Source organism: Botrytis fragariae (genome assembly GCF_013461495.1).
Source record: "Botrytis fragariae strain BVB16 chromosome Unknown tig00000112, whole genome shotgun sequence".
NCBI lineage: Eukaryota > Fungi > Ascomycota > Leotiomycetes > Helotiales > Sclerotiniaceae > Botrytis > Botrytis fragariae.
In genome coordinates this window covers 1518419-1541473 of record NW_023500997.1, presented here as the reverse complement: position 1 = coordinate 1541473, position 23055 = coordinate 1518419, and the positions used below count along the sequence as shown (strand labels likewise).

The 23055-nt window shown below is 41.9% G+C and overlaps 7 protein-coding genes across 7 annotated transcripts; 3 read left to right on the top strand and 4 right to left on the bottom strand.

The window, feature by feature from the left end:
• Window positions 1-1340: 1340 nt before the first annotated feature.
• Window positions 1341-3858, bottom strand: Bfra_008019 (putative hsp70 family protein; the record flags this gene model as incomplete). The annotated part of the gene is made up of 8 exons (XM_037338385.1): window positions 1341-1582; window positions 1642-1795; window positions 1858-2068; window positions 2121-2242; window positions 2306-2405; window positions 2457-2721; window positions 2773-2887; window positions 2941-3858. 8 exons carry the CDS (start codon window positions 3856-3858, stop codon window positions 1341-1343), a joined length of 2127 nt encoding a protein of 708 aa, XP_037190448.1.
• Window positions 3859-4574: 716 nt separating this feature from the next.
• On the top strand, window positions 4575-6805 carry Bfra_008018 (uncharacterized protein; the record flags this gene model as incomplete). The annotated part of the gene is made up of 4 exons (XM_037338384.1): window positions 4575-4928; window positions 4980-5228; window positions 5278-6163; window positions 6231-6805. The coding sequence occupies 4 exons, from the start codon at window positions 4575-4577 to the stop codon at window positions 6803-6805; spliced, it is 2064 nt and encodes a 687-aa protein (XP_037190447.1).
• Window positions 6806-7267: 462 nt separating this feature from the next.
• Window positions 7268-9654, bottom strand: Bfra_008017 (putative p-loop containing nucleoside triphosphate hydrolase protein; the record flags this gene model as incomplete). Its single annotated transcript, XM_037338383.1, has 2 exons — window positions 7268-9386; window positions 9437-9654. 2 exons carry the CDS (start codon window positions 9652-9654, stop codon window positions 7268-7270), a joined length of 2337 nt encoding a protein of 778 aa, XP_037190446.1.
• Window positions 9655-12526: 2872 nt separating this feature from the next.
• Bfra_008016 (putative hemolysin-iii channel protein) lies at window positions 12527-13724 on the top strand (the record flags this gene model as incomplete). The annotated part of the gene is made up of 3 exons (XM_037338382.1): window positions 12527-13216; window positions 13267-13497; window positions 13557-13724. The coding sequence occupies 3 exons, from the start codon at window positions 12527-12529 to the stop codon at window positions 13722-13724; spliced, it is 1089 nt and encodes a 362-aa protein (XP_037190445.1).
• A 2257-nt stretch (window positions 13725-15981) lies between these two features.
• On the top strand, window positions 15982-16354 carry Bfra_008015 (uncharacterized protein; the record flags this gene model as incomplete). Its single annotated transcript, XM_037338381.1, has 2 exons — window positions 15982-16097; window positions 16159-16354. 2 exons carry the CDS (start codon window positions 15982-15984, stop codon window positions 16352-16354), a joined length of 312 nt encoding a protein of 103 aa, XP_037190444.1.
• A 3173-nt stretch (window positions 16355-19527) lies between these two features.
• Window positions 19528-20322, bottom strand: Bfra_008014 (uncharacterized protein; the record flags this gene model as incomplete). The annotated part of the gene is made up of 2 exons (XM_037338380.1): window positions 19528-20067; window positions 20119-20322. 2 exons carry the CDS (start codon window positions 20320-20322, stop codon window positions 19528-19530), a joined length of 744 nt encoding a protein of 247 aa, XP_037190443.1.
• A 958-nt stretch (window positions 20323-21280) lies between these two features.
• Window positions 21281-22513, bottom strand: Bfra_008013 (putative plc-like phosphodiesterase protein; the record flags this gene model as incomplete). The annotated part of the gene is made up of 1 exon (XM_037338379.1): window positions 21281-22513. The coding sequence occupies one exon, from the start codon at window positions 22511-22513 to the stop codon at window positions 21281-21283; it is 1233 nt and encodes a 410-aa protein (XP_037190442.1).
• Between the last annotated feature and the right edge of the window lie 542 nt (window positions 22514-23055).

Here is a 23055-nt window from a genome sequence, read left to right as displayed (position 1 = left end):
GAAGGCTGTCTGGAATGGTAAAGCAGAGAACAGCACAGCCATATATACCTAGTAATTCTCAGCCCAGTGAGAATAAAGTCATCTTGAGAAAGCGGCCGACTAGATCCTTCTAACAGAGACTTTTTAATCATGTGACCGAGCACCTCGAGGGCACAAGCTAGACTATCATTTCGTATCATTATTCCATTTCATATCATTGTGCCAATTTATATCATAAGTTCACTCTCCTATATATAATCTCCTTTCGGCTTGATGAAAAAACGACCCTATGCTATAAGGATACCCAAACATCCCCGTAAAAGCCTCGACACAATAATTCCCTGTGGTGGTAAAGTTTGTTGGAAATCATATATATATAATACTAAGCAGTATGCTAGTAACAAATATCTTTTTCTATTCCAACAAAGTTAATACTTTGAACAAAAAGAAATTTAATATAAATCTTTATACAAATTTCTATATGATATATTACAATATTAATGTTTTATTTGTTATTAATGATACACTTATTTCATTAGTAATGAATAATATCAGCACTTCTTGCGATCTGTTTATTATTGAATGAATTTTAATAGAAAATAAGAAAATAAGGATTTTGAAAGGCCTTAGAGATTTCAGGATCGTTGCATATTAGAGTTATAGGAAAGGTGGATGGAAATGTATATGCATAGGGATTAAGAAGGATCAAAAAGGCGAATAAGAACTAAAAGAAGGAGAAGTAAAGTAAGTATATAAACTAAAGGTAGGTAGAAGACATTAGCCGAAAATTTAAAGAGGACTAAGGGGTAAGTTATTGTATTATTTCCAATTTATTCTGTAATTATAAGCTTTATTATTATACCATACAATACAAAATATATTAAATGAATAATATAATCTGATTTGGATATAAGTAGATCTTTTTATTTGAAAGTAATTACTTCAAGCTAAAAATTAGAATTAGCTTTCCAAATTCAAATTCAAGGAATTGACTAAGACTTTATTGATTAGCATATGCTTTATAAGGTACGGAAATTTAGATCAATCATATTGATACTATAAAAACGATTTTTCAATACAGAATTAAGGTATTGAAGATTCTATTGTACTAATGAAGCGTTCACTTCGTCGATCATGGATTCTGTCACTACAGGGATTCCATCGCTAAGCTTTACAACATCCAAATCGCAAAATAAAGATTCCAGAATGATTTGAATGTAGCGAGGCCACATATGAGTTTCGCATCTATCAAGATCTCCACAATAGTCTGCTATCAACACTGTATGGCTAGAATAACTGGGAGACTAATAGTTGCTTTTAGTATATTGTTTTTGATACCGTCTCTTGGGGATTTTACTATATCACTTAGTTCCCGGGACAAATGCCGCTGCGATAGAAATTTGTCCTCTGCCCTGCACTTCCCCTCCAGCAGGATATCGTGCCTCCCATCTCATATTACGATCGTTCACGATCATGACAAGTTCATACTCAACTTTGTAGTGTCTCTTTGCTCTCACGCCGTCCTCTGGTTCTACTGGTTGGATAAGATTTTGCTCCTTCAGAAAAGTCATATCTGTTTCAATGATACCGATAACTGTTGCTCCTAAATACTCAGCCGATTAGATTCCGGATATACTCACAAACTCATCTTCTCTTACGCACCTTTATTTTTCTCATGATTTTTTCGGTAGTGCGATTCCATTTTATTGTCGGAAACACAGAGGTACTCTTTACACTCGAATCGTGTGCCTTCTCTTGCGTCAAAGATATAAAATACTTGTAAAGAATACTCTTTATCTGTAGGTATCTCGTCGCCCTAAAAACGATGTGAGCAAATTGTCTAATTGGCCCAGATCCATCGCAAACATGAGTGCTAACCTTTTTGATGAGCCAGTAGATGGTATATTTCAGGTATTTTCTACCATCTAAAGGCTCAAAGTATGGGCGTACCCCTTTATGCGCAGGAAATTCATCCGGTTCATGTTCTTCGGTACACAAGAATCCATAGCTAGATCTGCTGATACGCTGTGGGCCGCCTTTCTTATTCAAAGCCCGAAGTACTGCTCCTGAAGAAACAGTGGTCTCGCTTCTGTATCTATGATTAGTTATAACAACCCAAAGGATGATTCCTGGGAGCCTACGGAGCTGATGGAAAAACTAGTTTGATCTCATCGTTGCGGTAGTTGCGTATTGCTGCGAGTTGTCTTTTCAGGTAGGTTCGAAGGGAAGGAGATTCTCCAAAGCCTCCAATTAAGATCACTTTCTATTTAGTGTATTAGACTCTTTGATTTACTTTTCTCTTAATCATAGATAAGTTGTAACACACCTTTACCGTTAACCCTTTCTCTTTCGCACCGTCTAGCTGGGCTTTCATCAAGACTGCAACTCTCTCCAAAAGCGGGTCGAAGATTTTCTTTAGGTCAGCACTGTATTGCGTGTCAGAAAGGCTTGCTATCTCAGTTCGTTCAATCACTCACCATCCCATCTTGAGACGATTGTTGAGGAACCGCTTGTCCGGATTTTTATTTGCTCTTAAACCAGGTATATCAATCCATACAGTTGGAACGTTGTCTGCCGCCACATCGACATTTCTTTTCACATCATTTTCAAATCTGACTAACAACTTGTCTATGATACCTTCAATTGTGGAGCGATTGACTTCAAGATAATCTTCACCTTGAAGTCTGGCACTTAGATGTTCCCGGAGCGCCTCATTCAAATAGCTAGCGCCACAGAGATCGCCTACATTATTCAGTATGCTGTGAAGAGATGTTGAATGAATTCAGAACTTACCACCAGCTTCAACACCCTCCGCCTTCAATTTTAAGGGGTAACTTTCCCCAATAGTATATGTTATGGTATCGACCGTACCACCACCAGCATCAATGAGAACGAATGTCTCTCCGGTCTGTGAATGTAAATGTTATCGATTTTGATAGTGGCGGGGAATACACAACTTACTATCACTTGAGTACTCTCGCTTGCGAGCATATAAGCTGCAGCGGCTTCGGGTTCGGAGACGATAAATAGATTATCCACACTGTCATTCTCCACCCTTCCAAAACCAGAATCGCGCATGGCTCTTTCCATATTATTTTGCATTATTCTGCTAGCTTTTGGTGTCCAGATTGGAGGTACGCAGAGCACAAACTCTACGAGGCTGGTATTCGTGAACTCATGGTGTTTGATAAGCTCATTTTTAGTATGGACAAAAAGATAATGAAGGTAGTCTGCAATGATATCTTCTTTATCTTTGATAATCTTATTCCTTTTCAGTTCTTGGCAGTACGGTTCGAGATCTCGTCTAATCTCCTTCGTAAGATCGCTTTCATCCAGAAGTAGTTTGAACCTTGCCATATATCTATTCTGGTTGCGATTTGAATCGGCAAACTCTAGTTTTCGTTGGATTTGATAGCCCCAAAGAGTTTCTTTGTCCTCTTCGTCATCTTCATCGAGTTCCATATCCAAATCTTCATCCAGGCCTTCTGCTCTATTTTGTTGTTGTTCGTCGTCAGAGTCATCTATATTTACGACATCGACTGGTCTATCTCTCGACCTCTGAAGTAACGGATCCAAATACGCTTTCTTCGGGTACCAAATTTCAGTAGGCACTTCTTTTCTCCTTGGCAGATATCCAGAACGCAATGGTTCTCCCGGATAGTTGATAGTACTCTGAATCTCATTCAAGTAAATATGAGCATTTGGCACTTCGCTCGATTTAGTGTCTCTCGGCAATGCAAGAAACGATACAGAAGAAAAAGTCGTTCCGAAATCAATGGCGACAATGAAACGTTTATCTTGCCGTGCAAACCCTTCTGCATCCGACCCAGCTCGAAATTCGCGGCTGGATAGTTGAAAATCGAGATCATCTATCTCCATATTGAGTGAAACGATGAGGAATTTATTCGGCTAAAGTGTGATCAATAGGTCATTCACGGCTATAGCTAAGTAGCTTGTGAAAGGATCGAGAATAAGCAGTTTATAAACGTTTTGCGGAACGGAACGAACCGCATTCAGATAACCAGATGATTGGTTGCGCTTTACAATGCGGCTGTGCCGCCGTGAAATACCACCCTTTAATTTCCGAGGCCTGCAAGTCAACCTTGCAGCTTCATGCTAACCCTGCAGAACACTACCATAAATACTAATAAGTACATACTCAACATTTCTTCAGCCACGCAAGTCAACCTTGCAGCTTCGTGATAGCCGACAGTTTGTTGAAGTAGGTTAGGAGAAAATCAATTGAATCTTATCCCTGATTTTTTGCAGCTAGTAGAGCTGTATACTAGACTCGAGACTTCAATCAAGCCTTTAAAGTTGTTATTGTTCCTTGATATGTAGAGAACACTCAAATCTGTGTCCTCTTCCACTCTCCCACCTTCCTTTTAAATTTTGGCACCCAATCCGTATGCGAAAAAGCATTCTATACAATTGATTCGTTTGCTAGTTTGACATCAATTACTTCCTCTTTTGACTCAACTCTTCTATCCGAGCTGCGCTAGCCGGGAATCTCTAAGACCTCGTTCTAAGCATCACATATCTCTCTTTGGTGTTGTTCTGGGCCTTTTGCCATTTAGCAAGATCACTCTCACACGATGGCAAAGAAGAGACAGCCCTCATCAGCCCCCAAAAAAGCTTCCTGGAGTATAGAGTCCGAATGTGCATTGTTTGGATTGCTTGACTTTTGTGTAAAACACGCGCATGTTTTTCCATTCAATGAAGAGAACGTCGCAGGCCGCTTGTGCTCTACGAGTGATTCGAATGAAAGCTATACCTGGGATCAAATTACCCGAAAGCTTGAATACATTTGGCGAGAGTTTGGCAAGATCGATTCCCTAAGCAAGGCGGACATATATGTACATGGCTCTGCATGCTTTAACTATTTCACAGAAGATGAGCAGAGGGTTGTGGATTTGAACGTTGAGCAGTGGGAAAAAACATTGAAACCAGTATGTCTGCAAGCTCTTGTAATTTCAAGAGCCTTACTAAGCTTAAATTAGATTAGCGTTATAGAGAAGACTTTGGTAGACACTATCAACAGGAACGAATCTCGCGCCACTCTTCTATCTAATGAGCGCCGAAGCCACACTTCTGATTATAGCATAAGTGAGAGTGGTCACCATACGCCTAGAGCGCAGAGGCATCAAACACGCGAGATTTCGAAAAGATTGAAGCGAGAATGGAATGCTCCCAGAAGTCAATCCGAAGAAGAGGGCCCCAGAAAAAGATCCCGAAACAGTGAGAAAAACGTGAGTGCAGAACAATAATGTTGAACAGAAGGAAACGCTAACTTCTTAGCTACTACACAACGAACAGGGGCATAGTATGCATAATGAGGAGGGAAAACGAGTAATTCAGGACCGGAAAGATAAAACTGAGCGCGTGCCAAAAGAAGTATTAGAATTAGTTGGTGACGAACTCAGTCCATCTACTGAAAACGAGAAGGGTAGCAGTGGCCTAGCTTTACCTTCACCAGAGGATAGCGAGCTCCATGAACTCACGCCTTTTGGGCTAAGAAAGAAATCTCATCAGTCACAGGAAGACTTAGTTTCTTCTCCAGCCACACACGAGCGGACTCATAGAGCCACTTTGCGAAAGAAGGACGAAAAGATATTGGAGCTCCAGGAGGAAGTCAACGCCAAGGAAGACAAGCTCAATGTACTTCAGACTAAACTAGACTCCTATAGATTGGTTGAAGAAAGACATCAGGAGGGGAATGATTCCATCCGACTTCTTGTCTCCAATCTACATCAAGAAATTGAACATTTAAAAGCAGCGAAAGATAGCTGTCGAAGAATCGGAACATTCACCAAATTAGCGGGAAGACACACCCAATCTCGAGAAGAGATGCAGATTGAAAGGAAGATTCCAATCATGAGACGTCTTACGAAGAACATACTTGGTGGTTGCGACGATGACGCCACGCTCAAAATACCTGATTCTAATGTCTCAGCTGGCTTGAGTGCGCTATTTTCGTTTGGGTTCGGGTTGGCTGACCAGACGTGTATAAGTAAAGAACAAGTCATAGCCTTGATATCAAACCGTCCGCCATACTCTGTCATTGAAACTTTGGTAGAAGCCGCTGTCTGTACTTGGGTCTTCGAATCCAGCTTTCCGAATTTTGATCAGAATCCCAAGAGTCTGAGCTTACTCACGACATACAGGAATATCATCGCAACTCAAGGTAAGTGAACACTCATATAACCCAGTACTTAACGCTTCAATTCTGACTACCCATCTGTATGTTCCAGATGGTGCTATAGCTTTAAAGAATCTTGAACTAGCATCCCACTATGAATTGATAAACCACCCACGATTTCATATATTGATGATCAAAGAAGCCGAAGACCTAGCGGATTCACTCTCGCAAACAATAGCCCCATTATTTCCCAAGAACCCTGAAGAGTCCGAGGAAAATGTTTTCGAGACCTGGGGGGAGGAGAAAAGTGTCTGGAAAGCACGGCGTCAACAACTTATCGCTTTATTCAGACATGCGCTGGAGATAAAAGCACACGCGGTACTTACTCCTGAGCGGTATGAGCTGGTAAACTATGTACCTGGCACTATGTTCAATCCACAAACCATGGATGTCGAAATGATCGAGACGCCTACCAAAAGCCCGAGTAAAGAAGGCCATATTGTCGAACACTGTTTGCATGTTGCAATTCAAGCATTTACTGAAGAGGCGGTAAAGGATACAGATCCGGTCTCGCAGGCAACTATCCAGTATAAAAAGTTCACACGTAAACTTACCGCGGAACCTTTGAAGAAGATAGGCTTAGAACCAGTGATACTTGCCAAAGCAATAGTTGTTCTGAAAAACTGAGCTAGCTTGGGTATCAGTTTTTTCTCGCATGGAGAATATTCAAACACTTCGCGGTTCTTGTGTTTAAAACAAGAGGTGTTTCTGACGCACCACTAATAAGCCGGTGGTTTTGTTTGAGGGCTCACTTGATAGTTGTTGGTAGGCGTTCCGAGTATATCAGAGTAAAATACTTCTTCTATATATCATTGGGGTCAGATGTGATATGTTGATAATGGGTATGCAATTATGAATGGAAAGAGCTTGTGTTTTCATATCAGTAGGATCAAGGACTTAGAATTTCAATCAAATCTTTAGCCTAATGTGAATTTGAAATCGACTATTAGATGATGTAATTTAAAAATCTCATATGGTTATTCACATGATTTGAAAATTTTAGCAAATTTGAGAAACTCAATCCATTTTAGATTGTAATGAACGCTGGTATATACCTCATGAAAACACTTAACTCCTTAATTTCCTTGCTTACAAAAGCGCATCATCACCTCTATCTCCATTAAGCTTCGCCTTCGTCATCTCGCTCTGTCCAGCCACCTCCTCACTTCCCACCGTCGCCAAATACTTCTTAAAGTTATCACTCATCTCTACCACCTTCTCGAAATGATCCCGTCTCAATTCCACTTCCAACTTTCCATCCTCGTTTGGCCCCTTCTTTGTCTCGGCTTCATATTCGGCTAGTGCAACCGCGGTTTGGAACGCATTGCGGATCTCACGACCATTCCAATCAATATCTTTGAGTACCTCATCTGAGAGGATGTAGCGCTTCGCAGCACTCATGATGGTGATTTCATGTCCACGTTCTAACCCTAGCTTGGTAAAAAATTGGGACCAGATTCTCTTACGGCCTTCGCAGTCTAGAGGGCGGTATCCAATGTACACGTGAATACGAGAGAAGAAAGCTGGATCAAAGTGTCCCACACGATTTGTAGTGAGGAAGAGAATACCTCTGTAGTATTCCATCGCTCTCAAAAAGACAGATACGAGTCCATTACGTGTGAGTTCGGAAACTTCACGACGCTCGAGATACACATCGGCTTCGTCGATTAACATGACGGCGCCCCAGATTTCGGCCAATTTGAACCATTTACTGAGGGATTCTTCGACGCGGAATTCATCGGTTCCGATATCACCACAGGTGAGTGATAGAAGGGGCCTTGATGTGAATTCGGCTACACATTCTGCGGTGTAGGTTTTACCAGCACCAGGAGGACCGTGCAGCAAGAAGATTTGTCCTTCTCCTTTGTTGGGGATAGGATCCGCTGACCAGGTTGTTTCGCTTCTGCCAGCTTTCTTCGAGGAAGTATATTTGTGAACGAGGGCTTTGATCATTTCCTGTTTTTCGTCTGGTAGGACTAGATTCTCGATAGCCGAAGTGTAGAATTTAGGAGGTTGACAACAATCAACGTCGAGAGCTTGCCATTTCTTAGACTTGAGATCGAAACCCATGATACGACGGGGGCAGAGGAAATACTTGTGTCGGGAAACAACTCCATTTGCGTCGGTTTCGGCGAGCGAAGGGGTTTCGCGAGGTTCGATGTTTTCGTATTTGCCCCAGCGTGTATTGGCCGATGCAGCTAGTCGCTTAGAATTACAATCCGTACAGTTGCAGTTATAATGTAAATCTGCAAGAATACCAGAATCGTCATCATCGATACCAAGGACCGGAGCTGGGTGTTTCTGCGTTTCTTGCCAATCGGCGTATGTGTAGAAAGCACTTTGATCAACCACAACACGACCCTCATGGAAACGTTTTGGCTTTTGTTCAACGGGCATACTGAAACCTCTGTAATCCATTTGTTTACCCATCAACATACTGTAGAATTTCTCTCCACGATCTTCGAGTTGCTTTCGTGGAGATAGGGCAGAATTGCCATCGACGTAATGAGCAGGAATAACCTTTAATGATGTGACTTCGCGCTCGCCTTCAAATGGCGCGATGGTGACCTCATGAGGTCGACGTCCAACAAATCGGCCATCAAAATCTAGATACCACATCTTGACTTTGAGAGGTGATGGCTGTCCTGGTCTGGTATTCTCTGTGGAGTTTTCACATCCTTGGAGAACGAAACCAGCACGTTGCTCGTCGAATTGAGCGTAGACATCCATTCCTGGCTTGAACAACATCCATAACATCTCAAAAGTTACTACTGGATTAGCTCTAGCGTGTCGGTCATCCTCCAACTTTAACTTCTCTTCAAAGTTATCCTCAAGATACTTCTGAAGGACGCTGATATGGTGACTGGCTTCCGCATCATCGCAATTCTCTTTGTATTCTTGAAGTTCCTTTCGGTAATGAACAAGAATTCCATAAGGTTCCTTGATTGAGATGGTGTCTCCGAGTAAAGATTGTCCGGGATAGTATTCGACAATGGATCTTAAGGCTTTCATAATGTGTGGAGAATGAACGATGAGTTCTTTCTCTTCCATAGATCGTTCGTCGAAGTCATTTTCGTCTTTCATCTCTGATGAGATCACATTATCATCATCTTTGTCCTTCTTGTTCTTCTTCTTGCCATAAATGGTAGGGAACCAAATAGTAACACTGTATAGGACTTCTAGAATAGGTATTTCCGAATCACGATATCTTAAAAATTTTAGTGTCTGATAGGAGAGCGAACAATGGGATTAACATACGTGGTTTTCTTCAACTTATATGGTGCTGCCAACTCCTTTGTTCCTTTGATTTCACCACCTACATCCTTATACTGGACTTTGTACAAGATCTCTGGGCATTTGATATCTTCGTCCTTGCCAGCATCGCTTGATGCTTGGGTGGAAGTGGTAGCATCCTTCTCGACCTTGACCACTACATATTTCTCGCCATCTTTACTTGGTATTTCGTTGGAATGCATGATTGAGGATATCGTGAAGAAGTGAGAAGTATGTGATCAGGTATTATGAAGGAAGAAGAGAAACGAGGAGGATGAGGAAGGATAAGAAAGGATATGAAGATTGGGAAGGATTGGACATCGAGGAGTATATAAATATTAAAAGCTGAACAGTTCAAGGAGACGAGAAGATAACAGATTTGGTGAAACTTTGGTGAAATTTGTGGAGTATAGGTGGTGTTTACATAGGCAGCACTCGCCGCAGCAGTCAGCCCGCAGGTGAGCACCACACCTGCCTTCTCCAATTCGTTGGAGATAGCAATACATTGCCTATCCAGTTCCTTGCCCTATCCACATTGAATAATTTGACTCACCGTGTTGTCTAGGCAAAAGATGAACGTTTTGATTATCGGTACATACGTGAATGTGGCGGCTCTTTGTATGCAACTAGTAGCCCTAGGTGGTTTCTAAGATATTTGATTGGTCCAAGCTGGTCTAGCGAGGAAGATTATTAGATAAGTGCCTAGGATCTCCGCCATATCGCTCAGCCGTAGATTTACGTGGGGTATCGTCAATGGCTCCGAATCCTTCAATGATACCCGATCATGATCAGTGGTAGGTAGAATTACGAGCAAGTACAGCAGTTACAAGGGTAGTATCATATCATTGTTAGACATAGAGATGGGGTAAGATAGATTAATATAATAAATGTATTGCCATTCGGGTTTCTAGAGACGACAACGGTATTGATCCATTAAAGGTTGAATCTTATCTGAAATTCTCAAAAGACAAGTGTTTATTATCCAAATTGATATAGGACAATTGTATACTCTCGTTTCGTAAAGAGAGTTAACAATCCTAAAATGCCTCACTTTGATCATCTTGAAGAACCTAACCACCATTGCAATATAGGATGCTTCACAGGAATTGTTAATTGGGCCTGTATTTACAGGGAGCTTCCGTAAAACATGAAGATTCCACAGCATGAATCTTGCTGTGTTCCCACTGGTTCCTGTTCCACTTTCACGACGATACTGGTGGTCCGGGCCGTCTAGCGTATGAGTAATACCTCGATTTCACGTAAAAGACAAGGCAACCAAACAGATCATGGCCGTGCAGTATCAGATAGTTGTGATCGTGTCAAAATCATATATTCGCGATTGAAAAACTCATCGTTGTCATGCTGGAAAAGTTCGCATAGATTGTTCAGGTAAAGTTCTTGAGAATTCCTGCATCGTCGTCCAAAATACATGGTTACCGGTCTGGGCGAGTACTTGGTTGAATCTCAAGTCGATATTGCAGCCATATACAGTACTTAATATATCAGAGCCCACTCGGATATTCCAAATATAGAAGATCATGAACCCATTGATAGATTCACATCTTATGGGGGAGGTTTTCGCGTGTTAAAGGAGGTTGATTCGCTCAAACGATTGGGCTATTAGTTAAGTTTAGCAATAACCTCGATTTGTGCGCTGAGAATTGACTATTCGTGTCCGTTGTTCGAGTGTATAACAGTTAACGACGAATGTCTTGATGTAGAGAGATTGAAGCATGTTGCTTTGAAAGCACGTCTCCGAGAAAAACTCACTGTTGTATTGACAAGGCCTTTTATAATATATGCCATCTTAAGTTGTATAAGAGAGGTAGTTTATGCCTAACAATATGATGTAAATGTATAACATGGACGGCTACGAAGACCACATAGCCAAATATCGTTCTGACGAGTTGAAAGAAGTCGAGTAAACCAAATATATGGTGCAAGAAAGCACAATATTTTGAGATTTGCAGAGTATGTTGTGGCAGTGCTAGCTAGAATGGGTGAGGTAACTACCGGCTGGTAGAGCTAAAATTAGAAATGATCGGATCTGGATTTATATTGATCCGGCAGAATACCGACCGAGTCGGTCACAATTTCCCCCTTCATCATCGTTTCTTACTCACACCATTTTATACCACGAAAAAGCTATGTCCAGCCATCACTATTCTCGTAACGCAACTCAACTCAAGGGGTAATCAACAATCTCGAAAACCCAAGGATCGAGAATTGAATCCTTTTCGCGAATGCCTTCCTTCCCGTCTTGCAGATCATGCAAGCAAACAGGCTACCCATTTATCTCATTGGATTTACGAGCACTCCCGGTAGGCATGATACCAATCCAGATTTCTATCTAATTACTTCTATGTGATTAAGAATTCTACCTTTTTGCGATGTGTATATCAGATCTATGCGAAATCAAAACCTTCTTATCGCGGTCGCATTCATGGTCACTTGTTGGCCCTTGGCCTTGATATCACCGATCCATGAACAAGAGGAACCCCCACCAAATGTACCGAATCTATTTTCTCCTCCAAACTATTGATTTGCCAATGTAACCATTATAAATTACTGTAATCATAGCTTCGAAGTAGTTCTTCGGTAATCAAGCCATATAAACTTCACAATTTATCATTGGTAAGGTAAGCCTTACGGTCCGTCCCTCTACAGAATTCTGCATGAACTATTTAGCCTGTCGTTTACGATGGTTCTTCAACTTTATTCCAGAGATATACGCCAAGTCTGACGTGCAGAGACTGCTGCGCCTATAATATTTCTGGTTTTCGGTGGGATATCCCACTCTATCTATTCTATTATTGGCTATAAAGCCTGTAAGTGTGCGCCAAACCGCAGTGAAGCGCTTAGCCGATCTACATGGAGGGGTTATCTCAAGTTGGTGGGTGATATCTAGAAAGACTCAGCCAATCTTTAGAGTATATTTAATGCTGTTTTCTCTGTTACACCCTTGGACTTAGTCAATGTTCTCCTTGTTCATGCCTTACTTGTATGGAGTTTCAAAATTTTAATCTTCTTTTACCGTTTTGATTTTCGGTTTGAGCATTTTCTTAGAGTGATATCATGGTCTATACTGAGTCCAAATTTTCACACCTTTCATACTCTACCGTTGGTCATGGTAGGACGGATTCCCCAACATTCATCGATGATACTTTCACTCCTGTGTCCGGAATTGGAGTTGCCATTCCCTACCCCGTTCTACAACGAACGTTCTTGTTGGACCCCACGCCCCCACCGAGTCCAGTATATCAAAAATTCAAATATCCCTCATCTGCCCCTTCATCGATAATACAGGGACAACAAGATCTTATAACGTTTGATAAACTTCCAGAATGGAGTCAGGATAACCCTCATATCCACTCTGGATATCGACAAATATCTCATTCTACTTCCACCTGTTTGCATTCCTGTTTCCAACTCCATAATGAAACTTTCAATATATGGTCTCATTTCATTCCTTGTATCTTATTCATTATTCTCGAAGGCATTATTATATATTATCTCAATACGCGATATCCTAATGCTACGATCAAAGATTGTATTATCTTCTCATTTTTCATTCTCTGCGCAACGATATGTCTAGGTATCTCAGCAATTTTCCATTCCCTTATTTCACATTCTCAAAAAGGCCGCGACCTGTGGCTAAAACTCGATTATGTGGGAATTGTCTTCCTCATCATTGGGTGCTTTATTTCAGCTGTCTACATGTCTTTCTTCTGTCAACAAACTTTACAGTATGCTTATTGTGGAATGGTAAGTTATCTATCTCCTTTTTCATTTATCTTTACTTATAAAATGTATAGATTCTAGCAATGTCAAGCACGGCATTAGTTTTCCTCCTCCTGCCAGCTTTTCAAGGTCATCGATGGCGTTCTTTTCGTGTAGTAGCTTTCTGTGCAACAGCTGTTTCGGTTCTTATTCCTTTCATTCATGCAATGGCTCAGTCTGGATGGAACAAGGCGATGGAGCAATCGGGCATGCCCTATTATTTCGCAGAAGCATTACTGCTTTTGGTCGGTGTTGTTTGTTTTGCTGTATGTTTTCACCTTTCTTGTCTTGGAGGTGCAAGTTGAGAAGACTAATAGAAAAATAGAAACGATGGCCAGAATCGTGGATTCCAGGTAGTTTTGATCTATTGGGTAATTCGCATCAGATATTTCATCTGCTGGTTGTGTTGGCCATGGTGTTACATTTGGTGGGACTTTTACAGGCGTTCAATTATAATTATGTGAAAGGGGAATGTAGAGGGACTATTTCATAGGATGGATTTGATATATATGGAGTTATGAAATGGTGAGAAAGGAGAGGGATTGTACCATAAGGTTGTACTATATGTATGGAGTCGTGAAACGGTTGGGAAATGGGGAAAGGATGTATAGATTAGGAGCGACGGTTTTGGACTGTGGTTCTCACATCATGTATTTATGATGGTAATGTTGAGACGAATTTATGATGAATGGGGCGAATTGGAATATAGATATGGGTATCGATGGATATACATTGGATATACATGGGATTGGATTGAATTGGAAAGATAAAACATGAATTATATACCCTCGAGAGATATTTTGTGTGGTTTATGAGGATTGGAGATGAAAGGATATAGGAATGAGGCTGAGAATGGGGAAGCTATTGTATTATATCTTGAGCTTTATTCAGAAGCTGCAATGAACTCATCCAAACAAGTAATCAGTAGCCCTCTCAAAGTGATATTTGGATTAATGTGAGTAATAGTCTAATAGTCTCAATGACATTAACCCAAATTCTTGAGCCCACCAAATGGTGCTCGCTTCAAGCACGAACGCAAAGCCGCAGAGGCATGAGAGGAACACATCGTATGATCTTTAAACTTACGTCTTTTCCCTCCGCTTTCTTCATACAATCACATGCGCAACTACGATCTACCCCATTTTACAAAAACCTCGGGGCCCAAAACTGTCGTCCGAAAAAGCCTAGGAACCCGTCCCGATCTTCCCCGTTATATCTTCTTCCATGTCCATATCGTCCGATCACGAAAATCATGACTGTAATGGAATCAACCTGCACACGAGACCCAGGTACAATACTATTTGACACATAACGCTCTAACGGACCCATATTCCCCGCGTGGGGTACAGATAATGTACCACGACGGAACCACGGCTTCTGGAACGTGATTTTCCCTTCCGTTGTCCCGCATACATGTTCCGTGTATTGAGGCTATGGAGTTACGTACCGGATGGTAATGGGAAAATGAATTAGTCCATGCCACGTTCTCATCACATGTTGAAGTTGAAGTTGTGTTTTCGCGACTTCAAATGCTAGAATACTTTTGCTAGGTCGTTTCATGTGTACTCCGTATCGATAGCATGAGACTATGCGACTACAAGAGGAAATACGGAGAGCATGACTGGAGATGTGGTACCAATTACGTGCTTGCCCAACAAGATCGGAACACATGCCCATCAAATGTACCGGGGGAAACAAATCGGGCGCGGAAGAATCGATTGATGGTATCATGGTCGGCATTTCTCGGTATTGGCAATGCATTCGATTACTGGCTGGTTTTGCCTTAGGGTTCGAGGATCTTTCCAGAATATACCATGATACGATAATATCCCATGTGTTGGTATATGCACGAAGGGTGATTAAGGGTGGGGCAGCTAAAGGTACAGCAAGGACCTACAGGAAGGACGAGGACGCCTTATGTGTGACGACCCAATACCATAGCCAACCATCAGAATCAAAGGTTTGGTATACACATTCCCATGATCAACGAGTGTTTCAATTGCTAAACAGCAATGGGGAGTGCTGGTCACATCCACAGCGTTTCATCAGCACATTACGTAACAAGGCCTGCATTCGCTCGCTTTTCGCTCCCTATTCTCTTGCTAAGAATCATTCTCTAGTCACACTGAGTATCACAGGTACTCTTTACTAAATCACACCTCCGGAATATAATTGTCATGCCAATGATAGCACACTCGTTGTATCATTACACCGATACACGTGTCAAGAACATTTCACAACGTGCAGCTGAAATGTCCTCCTCGCATGTTCTGTTTGGAATGCTGGCGTTAGCCCCTGAATTCTATTCTCACATCATCCAAGTCCAAGTGGTTAAGCCCGAGAAAAGAACAGAAAGTGAACTAAAATGCAAGGACATTATGCCCAATTCTTCCTTTCAGGGCAAGATTTGCCACCTAAAGAGGCACGGTTAGTTCCGGTTGTGCAACCAATGGAATACCTATAAAGTTACATGGCACTCCTGCATTATGACATACATATATATCACACACTCTGATATCTCCTGAAAGTTCTTGATACTGTATTGTGATATCATACTCAGAGCAGATCTCAGCATACTTATCAATTCTTATATCTCGAATCAATTCGTCGCCTAATCAAATCTAACATTGCTTGTTATCAAATACTTTTTCATCTGGAAGCGTCTCTCTCGTATTTGTTCACTTTCATGTTGAATTCGAATACTTAAGTAAATAAAGAAAGAAGGCTTAATTAAAATCATTAACTACACCATGGCGAAATCATCAATCTCATCCTCATATTCATCTACACCGTCATCCTCGTCCTCGTCCTCGTCAACATATAAAGTGGGACCCTCGAAACTATCCTCCTCAACCTCATCCTCAAGGTAAGTCCTACAAATCACTTCTCTCTCACTCCCATAAGCTCAGCATTAACACCCTTCCTAGCGCCCACCCTCCCTCCTACAAAATTCTCTCCACCCTAATCTTCCCAAACACCCCTCAAAAGCATCACACAGTTGGTCGGGGCACGCCTGGCAACGGCATCACTCCCTGGATGAACAGTGGTGATCTACGAATTTTAGGGGGACGAAGAGGAAAATTGGATCAAGTGGATCCGGAGAGTTTGACAAGTTTCTGTTGAGCTTCCGACATGTGAATTATTTTTCGCGATGCGGAAGTAAGATTGTGGGAGGTGAGCAGGTGGACCATGGGAAGGAGTACAAAATCAAGAGAAGGAGTACAGAATCAAGAGAAGAGAAAGTTACGATTGTATGAATTTTACGAGCAACGACCTGGAGTTATGCAAATGGGAAGGAAGGAAAAGGAATGGAAAAGAAAGATGGAAAAGTGTTCATTTTGGTGCATCACATTATTTGGCAGGGCGTTCTATGACCTAGCTTGAAGCTTCGCAGTATCAGGTTTAGGTTTGTGGGTTACTTTTGGATAGAGAGTATGTTCCATAGCATATTCTCACGTACAGATTTGGTTCGAGGTTTTGGATGGATAGGTTAGCGAGGAGTTTGGAAATTGGGATGTATTTCTATGCTTCAAATGATTAATGATAAAGATACCCTAAGTCGATTCAAATTCACTAAACGATTTTATATATGAGAGAGGCTTTGAATTTGTTTATTTGCAAGTCCAATCACAATGCTTGAATCATCTGAGACAAGGAAATCTTACATTAACTTTGCCGATCTGCACACCACCGTGAGAAGTAATATCAGATCCGACATGCAACAAAATCTGCAACCCGACCTCTGAATTGCCACGAGATCTATCGATATGCAACAAAATCTCTGAAATTATATTTAGAAAAATGGGGCTCGGTCATGGCATGGAATAAGACATGCAACAAAAATTATGCTTATGCTAATTATCGGTTATGTATGTCCGCCCGCCACGAGGATATCTCACCGCTACAACAAAAAAAACACAGGTTTAAATCAAACATCAAGCACCTAGGTACGTACCTAGATCTAGATTTTGATTCTGGTAGTTTGTAATGCGATGGTGAGAACTAGATATGCAATAAATGCCCAATAGAGTAAGTATAATTACAACATGTGTTCAATCCACCGTGGCAAGGTCTCAGATATGCAACAAAATGTGAAGTTGTTGGCAATGGTCTGGGTTTGGTCTCTTAGGTCTAATACCCCCATGGCGGCGAAGAGATGTGCAACAAAAGAGTTGAATACAAAGGATAGTAAAGTTCGAGGGTTAAAAATAGGGGTATTTCCCGCCACGGAGGATTGCAGATGTGCAACAGAACCTTGAAGGTTTTGGTTTTGGTCTAGCTTTTGGGCTACGGGGTCTAAGCAGTTGGGATCCCGCCACGGGGGTTTGTAGATGTGCAACAAATGGGTTAAATATTGGATATGGCAAAGCTCAAGAGCTAAAAATGGGGTTGTATCCCGCCACGGGGGTTTTGAGATGTGCAACAAATACCCGTTAGATCCAAGGAGTCTCTGTTTAGTTCCACAACAGTAGTATGAGATGTAGTGACGTAGCAAGATGTGCAACGAAAATTCAAATATAATCTGTAGAATTATCCCCCCCCCACATATCCACACTTAGAATCAAGTGGTTTCCGGTTCCATCGAGGCAATATTAAGATACGTAACAAAAGTAGTATGTGTTTATACCAGGTTGTCAGATATACGATAGAACTTCCAAGTTCAAAGTCTTGATCTACCGGCCCCGGCAGTGTTCAGTCTTAGCATGGTACAAAAAGATATATGGAATAGAAGTTCAATATGATATCCCACTGTATGAGAGTTTCAGATGTGCAACACATCGCCAGATATTCAAGAACTGGTCTTGTTTTGATGAGTTTCGCCATGCTTTTGCTTCAGACATACAACAGCCAGGATATCACTCGTATTTGATACCCCTTGGCGCGAAAATCAATCCATTCCAATTCCACCATGGAAAACAATGGGATATGCAACAAAATCTTGTCTTGTCAAAATCCTATATTCCACCATGGGGCATTGGAGATTCCTAGACATATCACACAAATCTAAATCTGAATTTAGGCCAGAAAGCTCCCAGTTCTACATGGCAATGTTGAGATACAACGAAATCCCCAAGATCAAGGAACAATCTCATATTCCACCGCAGAAGATGGCCAGACGTGCAACAAACCATCTATTTAAGATCTAGCTAAGGTTTGTGTTAAAGTACTTTCTAGGTCCGTCATGGAATGGGATCAAATGGAATCAGATATGCAACAAGAATCTCAAAAAGGTTAATATCCCATCATGAAATGGAATGGTATCGGATATGCAACAAAAGTTCAGAAATAGTCCACGACCTGCCACAGAGCGTTGCAAATGCGCACTTATCCATGAATTCCGAGTAATGGACTCTCCACAGTGGAAATTAGACATAAAATTGGCAGTAATATCAAAGATATGCAACAAACGAGCATCCATATTCGAAGACCGTGCAAAAAAGTTCAGAATTCCGTATCTACCGCCATGGAAGAACATCAAATGTGCAACAAAACTAATTCTCCTTTCAGATATTCCAGAAGAATGAGAATGGCCATACAATAGCCCTTCGCTCCGCCGCGGAAAAATGTTAGATATGCAACAAAACCCCCAAAATGATCAATATCCCATCATGGAATGGAATGGAGTGAGACATGCAAAAAAAGTCCAAAGCTAATTCACATCCCACCACGGCGGATCGCACTTGATCTAGGTCTAGATATAATCTACTACGGCGGGAAACTAGTAGACTTTGACCTCCGCCGCGACGAAAATCCCCGGACATCAACAGGTTCCGAGATGCCATCACGGGATTAGAGAAAACACGCAACAAAAGAACGAAAAACAACCTACATTCCACAGTAGAAGAATTAGATATGCAACAAAATGCCAAGAAATAACCCAACCTAACTCCACGATAGGAGACCACAGACATGCAATATACCGTGATTTAGAAGGACCACCATGGAACCTCGGGGACAAACGAAATACCACGAGAAAGTGTGTGATAGAACGACAACGCCAAATGTAGCAAATGCCCTGTCGCAGGGAATTGTTAGATATGCAACAAAACAAACTCAATTATCTAATGACTGCTCACCTTCCACCGCGACAGAATCGCAGATGTGCAACAAAAGAGAAAGTGTAGCTCTAGGTTCCGATATATGATTGGATACAATATTTTAGATGTATTTAGCGAGTCGCGTGCCGCATCTTGCGACCCTCTTCGCTCGTCTCCTTTTCTATGTTCGTTTCTTTCAACTGCATCGTCCCTACCCCTATTTCAAAACTTCCTATGCACGAAAAATTTCTCTCCCAACTACCCCACAACCCTCTCCATAAACAAGCACCTAGCCGTCCACACCCTCCCCTCCTCATCCTTTTCAGGCCACATCCCATCCTTCATCCCCACAACCCTATACCCCCTCCTAGCATACCAATCCTGTCTCTCTACCGGCTGCTTCTTTACTTTCAGCGCCACAATCCGTCCTTCCTTCCCCGGATATTCATTTGCTATAACTTCTAGTAATAATTTTTTCGCAGAGATTGGGGGTGAAGAAGCAAGTGTTTCGATTGTATCCATGGTTGCGCGGCCTAGACCTAAGCTGCGCATGGCACCGGAAATGTAGAGACCAGATATTTTGTAGGTGGAGGAGGGAGAGGAGGAGATGCGGGAGGACGGTTGAACTTCGAGGGCTATGTGGCCGACGGGGAGGAAGGAGTGGGGTGGGGTGGGAGGGGTACGAGGGAGTGCGTTGAATGTTGTTGCTGAATCAATTAATGGTTCTGATTCCAAGGGAAAACGCGTTACGTGAAGTTTGTGAAGGTCATCGCGAGAGACGGTGGTAGTTGGTAGGACCTGTAGAGTATGTTAGATTTGACGGGATAATGGGTATGGAGAGATACGTACGATCCATTGAAGAGTAATAGCGCCCTGTCTCTGTTTTTCGCGCCATGATTCTACGTATTCTGAGTTCCAGGTGCAGGCTACTCGTTGATTGAATAGTCTCTCGACATGGGATGGAGAGTCTGGGTCCCAGGGAATGAGGTCGACTTTGGCGAATTTGGGGGAGGAGAAGGAGGGAGTGATGGGTGGCATGGGTGGCATGGCCATTTCTGCGCACTATGAATGGGCAGTTGAAAAGAAGGAGGAGAGCAAGAAAAGCAATTGAAGAAGAATTCGAGACTTAACTATACTATCGTACTCTATCTTACCTTAACTACCTACTTATAGACATTGTGAAATGACTCATAGATTGCTTATGGTTGCTATCTAATGATAATGAAGATTTGACTTCCAGATTTGATAATCCGCATATCTCCTAGAACATGGGAGGTCGAAATGTGACATCGAGAGAACGGGGGAAGTGTCTCTTAGCTTTAATGAACGAGATCTAACCGTAAGCATATCGGCCAGTCAGATGTCCAATTTCATATTGGCCATTGTTGTTAAATCCGTAGATCCGTCGAGGATACCCAATGAAGACCTACCCATAGTAGCAGGAATTTTGATTGAACCATTAGAAATTGAGGAAGGAAGTCAACGAACGTGGAAAGCTAGTTGTCGTGATGTCAAATGTAGGGTGTGCATGAAGTGAAGGCTCACACTTGATGTCGCTGGTTTTAAGTGGGTCGGATTAGAGATCAATGATTCGTTAGACCTCCACCATTCTGGACGAACTATTTTTGAAAATCCGAAGGTACGGACAAGATGCTGGGGTATTTCATATTCAGATGAGAGAAATAGATATTTTAAGTCACGATGAATCAATTAAATACTTGACTTCATATGAATACCAAGACTATTTGTGAAAGGAATGTAATTCTTGCCAGAGTATTGTGTGCATACAAACGTGCGACTCAATGACTCATATCTTCAATTGAAGTGACGTGAAGTCTATCTAGATGGGTCTTTTTCCGAAACCAGCATCATCTGGGTGCAATTCTGCCTCCCAAGCCCAATTTCCGAAACGCCATCGCTATGTAAATGTAAAAGCAAATCTTCAATCATAGTTCCATAAACAAAAGATATCCCCCGATGAAGAATGAGAAGAGTATTCCCTCCGCATCGTCTATAACCAGACCAAGTTCCCAACTGCGACCACTCCAATCATAGCCCACATCCATTCCCAATTCTTCCACATCCCCAAACCTAAAGAACTAGCACCACTACTGGAATCACTACTGGAGTCACTGCTGGCGGTTAAAACACTCGTACTAACGTTTGTCCTTCCGGTAGTTTCCCCATAAATTCCATTCATGATATCCGCGGTGTCGATACTAGGTCCTACGTTGAAGAAATCTACTAGGATAAAAGTTGGTTTGATGCCCCACTCGCTCTTGCACTGCTCTGCCTGAGTTCCCAGTGCACCTGTTGTATCGGTAGCGGCGGAGTTCGTTGTAGTGATGTTGCTTACATCTGGAATCGTGATACCAAATGATTGGGCTGTGTCGGCGAAATGATTGATGAGACCCATGTAATTAGATGAGACAGCGGCGGAGGCAGAATCGACGCTGCTAGGACGTTGGAGAGTACAATTGAAGGCGTCTAGAGACAAAACCCCAAAGTAGGTTTCGAATACGTATGTAAATTCTGGAAGGAGATATGGATATGTGGAATCATAGTCAATGCTTGCGATGAAAGTAATCAATCTTGTATTGGCAGTGATGAGGGTTTGAAGGGTTGGCCAAGTTGCGATTGGTGCGGTGGTAGAAGTAGGAGTATAGCCGTAAGTATCGATACCGGAAGATGAGAAGACGGATCCGAAAGTAGTGGCTGATTCGTCGTCGGAGTTAACAAGGAGCAGAGTGACAACTTCGTTAGTATTGGCATCCATCCATGTTTTAATTTCCTTAAGAAACGACTCAAGACTACCACCATCAAGGAGTAAACAAGATGTGTGACATAGTTCCAAAGTTCCATTCGAGTTATGAACCTGTGCTTGAAGCAATCTAATACCGGCGGATAGAGCAACAGTAGCATTGTAGAACTGATTCCCTGATGTTGAATACCCGGTCGTCGAGTCTCGAAGGAATGCAACGTCGTGGGCACCCATATGTGTTATGTTGTTATAGTTTCGACTACATAGTTCTGGCGAATTATTACAGGCGGTTGTGCTTGTTGATACTGCTGCTTCGGCGACTGATACGGAACTAGCTGATGTTGCAACTGCAACAGATATCGACGACGATGATGATTCTTGACCTCCATATCCTCCATATCCTCCACCACCATTTTGAGGCATGGCCTGCGAAGAGCTAACCAAAGAAAGAATTGCCGCTGCGGCAAATGCAAATGACCGCATATTTGATGGAGTAAAGGATTTTCAAGAGAATGAGATAAGAATCCTTCGTTTGAAAGAGTAGTAAAGCTATAAAACGTGTTGCTTCTGAAGAAATGTGACAAAGAAAACACCACAAGTGCTCGACAACAGATATATGAGAAAATTCAAACACCCAAAAATAATAAAATCTTGAAAAGAAAGAAAGAGGCTTCAAAAGTATGGAGAACTTTTGATCAAAGTAAATAGATTACCCATATATGAAAACTACGGAATACGTTACGACTCGCCTCGTTCTACTGCGCCTCGTTGCCTCTTTCAATTAATTCTCTTGAGATTGTCGTAAGCCAACAACATTACGAGTCTTGGAAAAGTGGACCTCATCCGTATTTGAGTAAGAATTAGAAAGGAGAACTTCCAATCAATACTTCTAGATCTGCATGAAACGATGGAAAAGTCCCGGTTTGAGGAAGGTATAGGATGTCACACCGGGTGATGCTTGTTCAAGTCAAATCGTTTGTACTGACGTTTGAGGTTGGTGAGAGAGCGAGGATCGTTGCATGTCA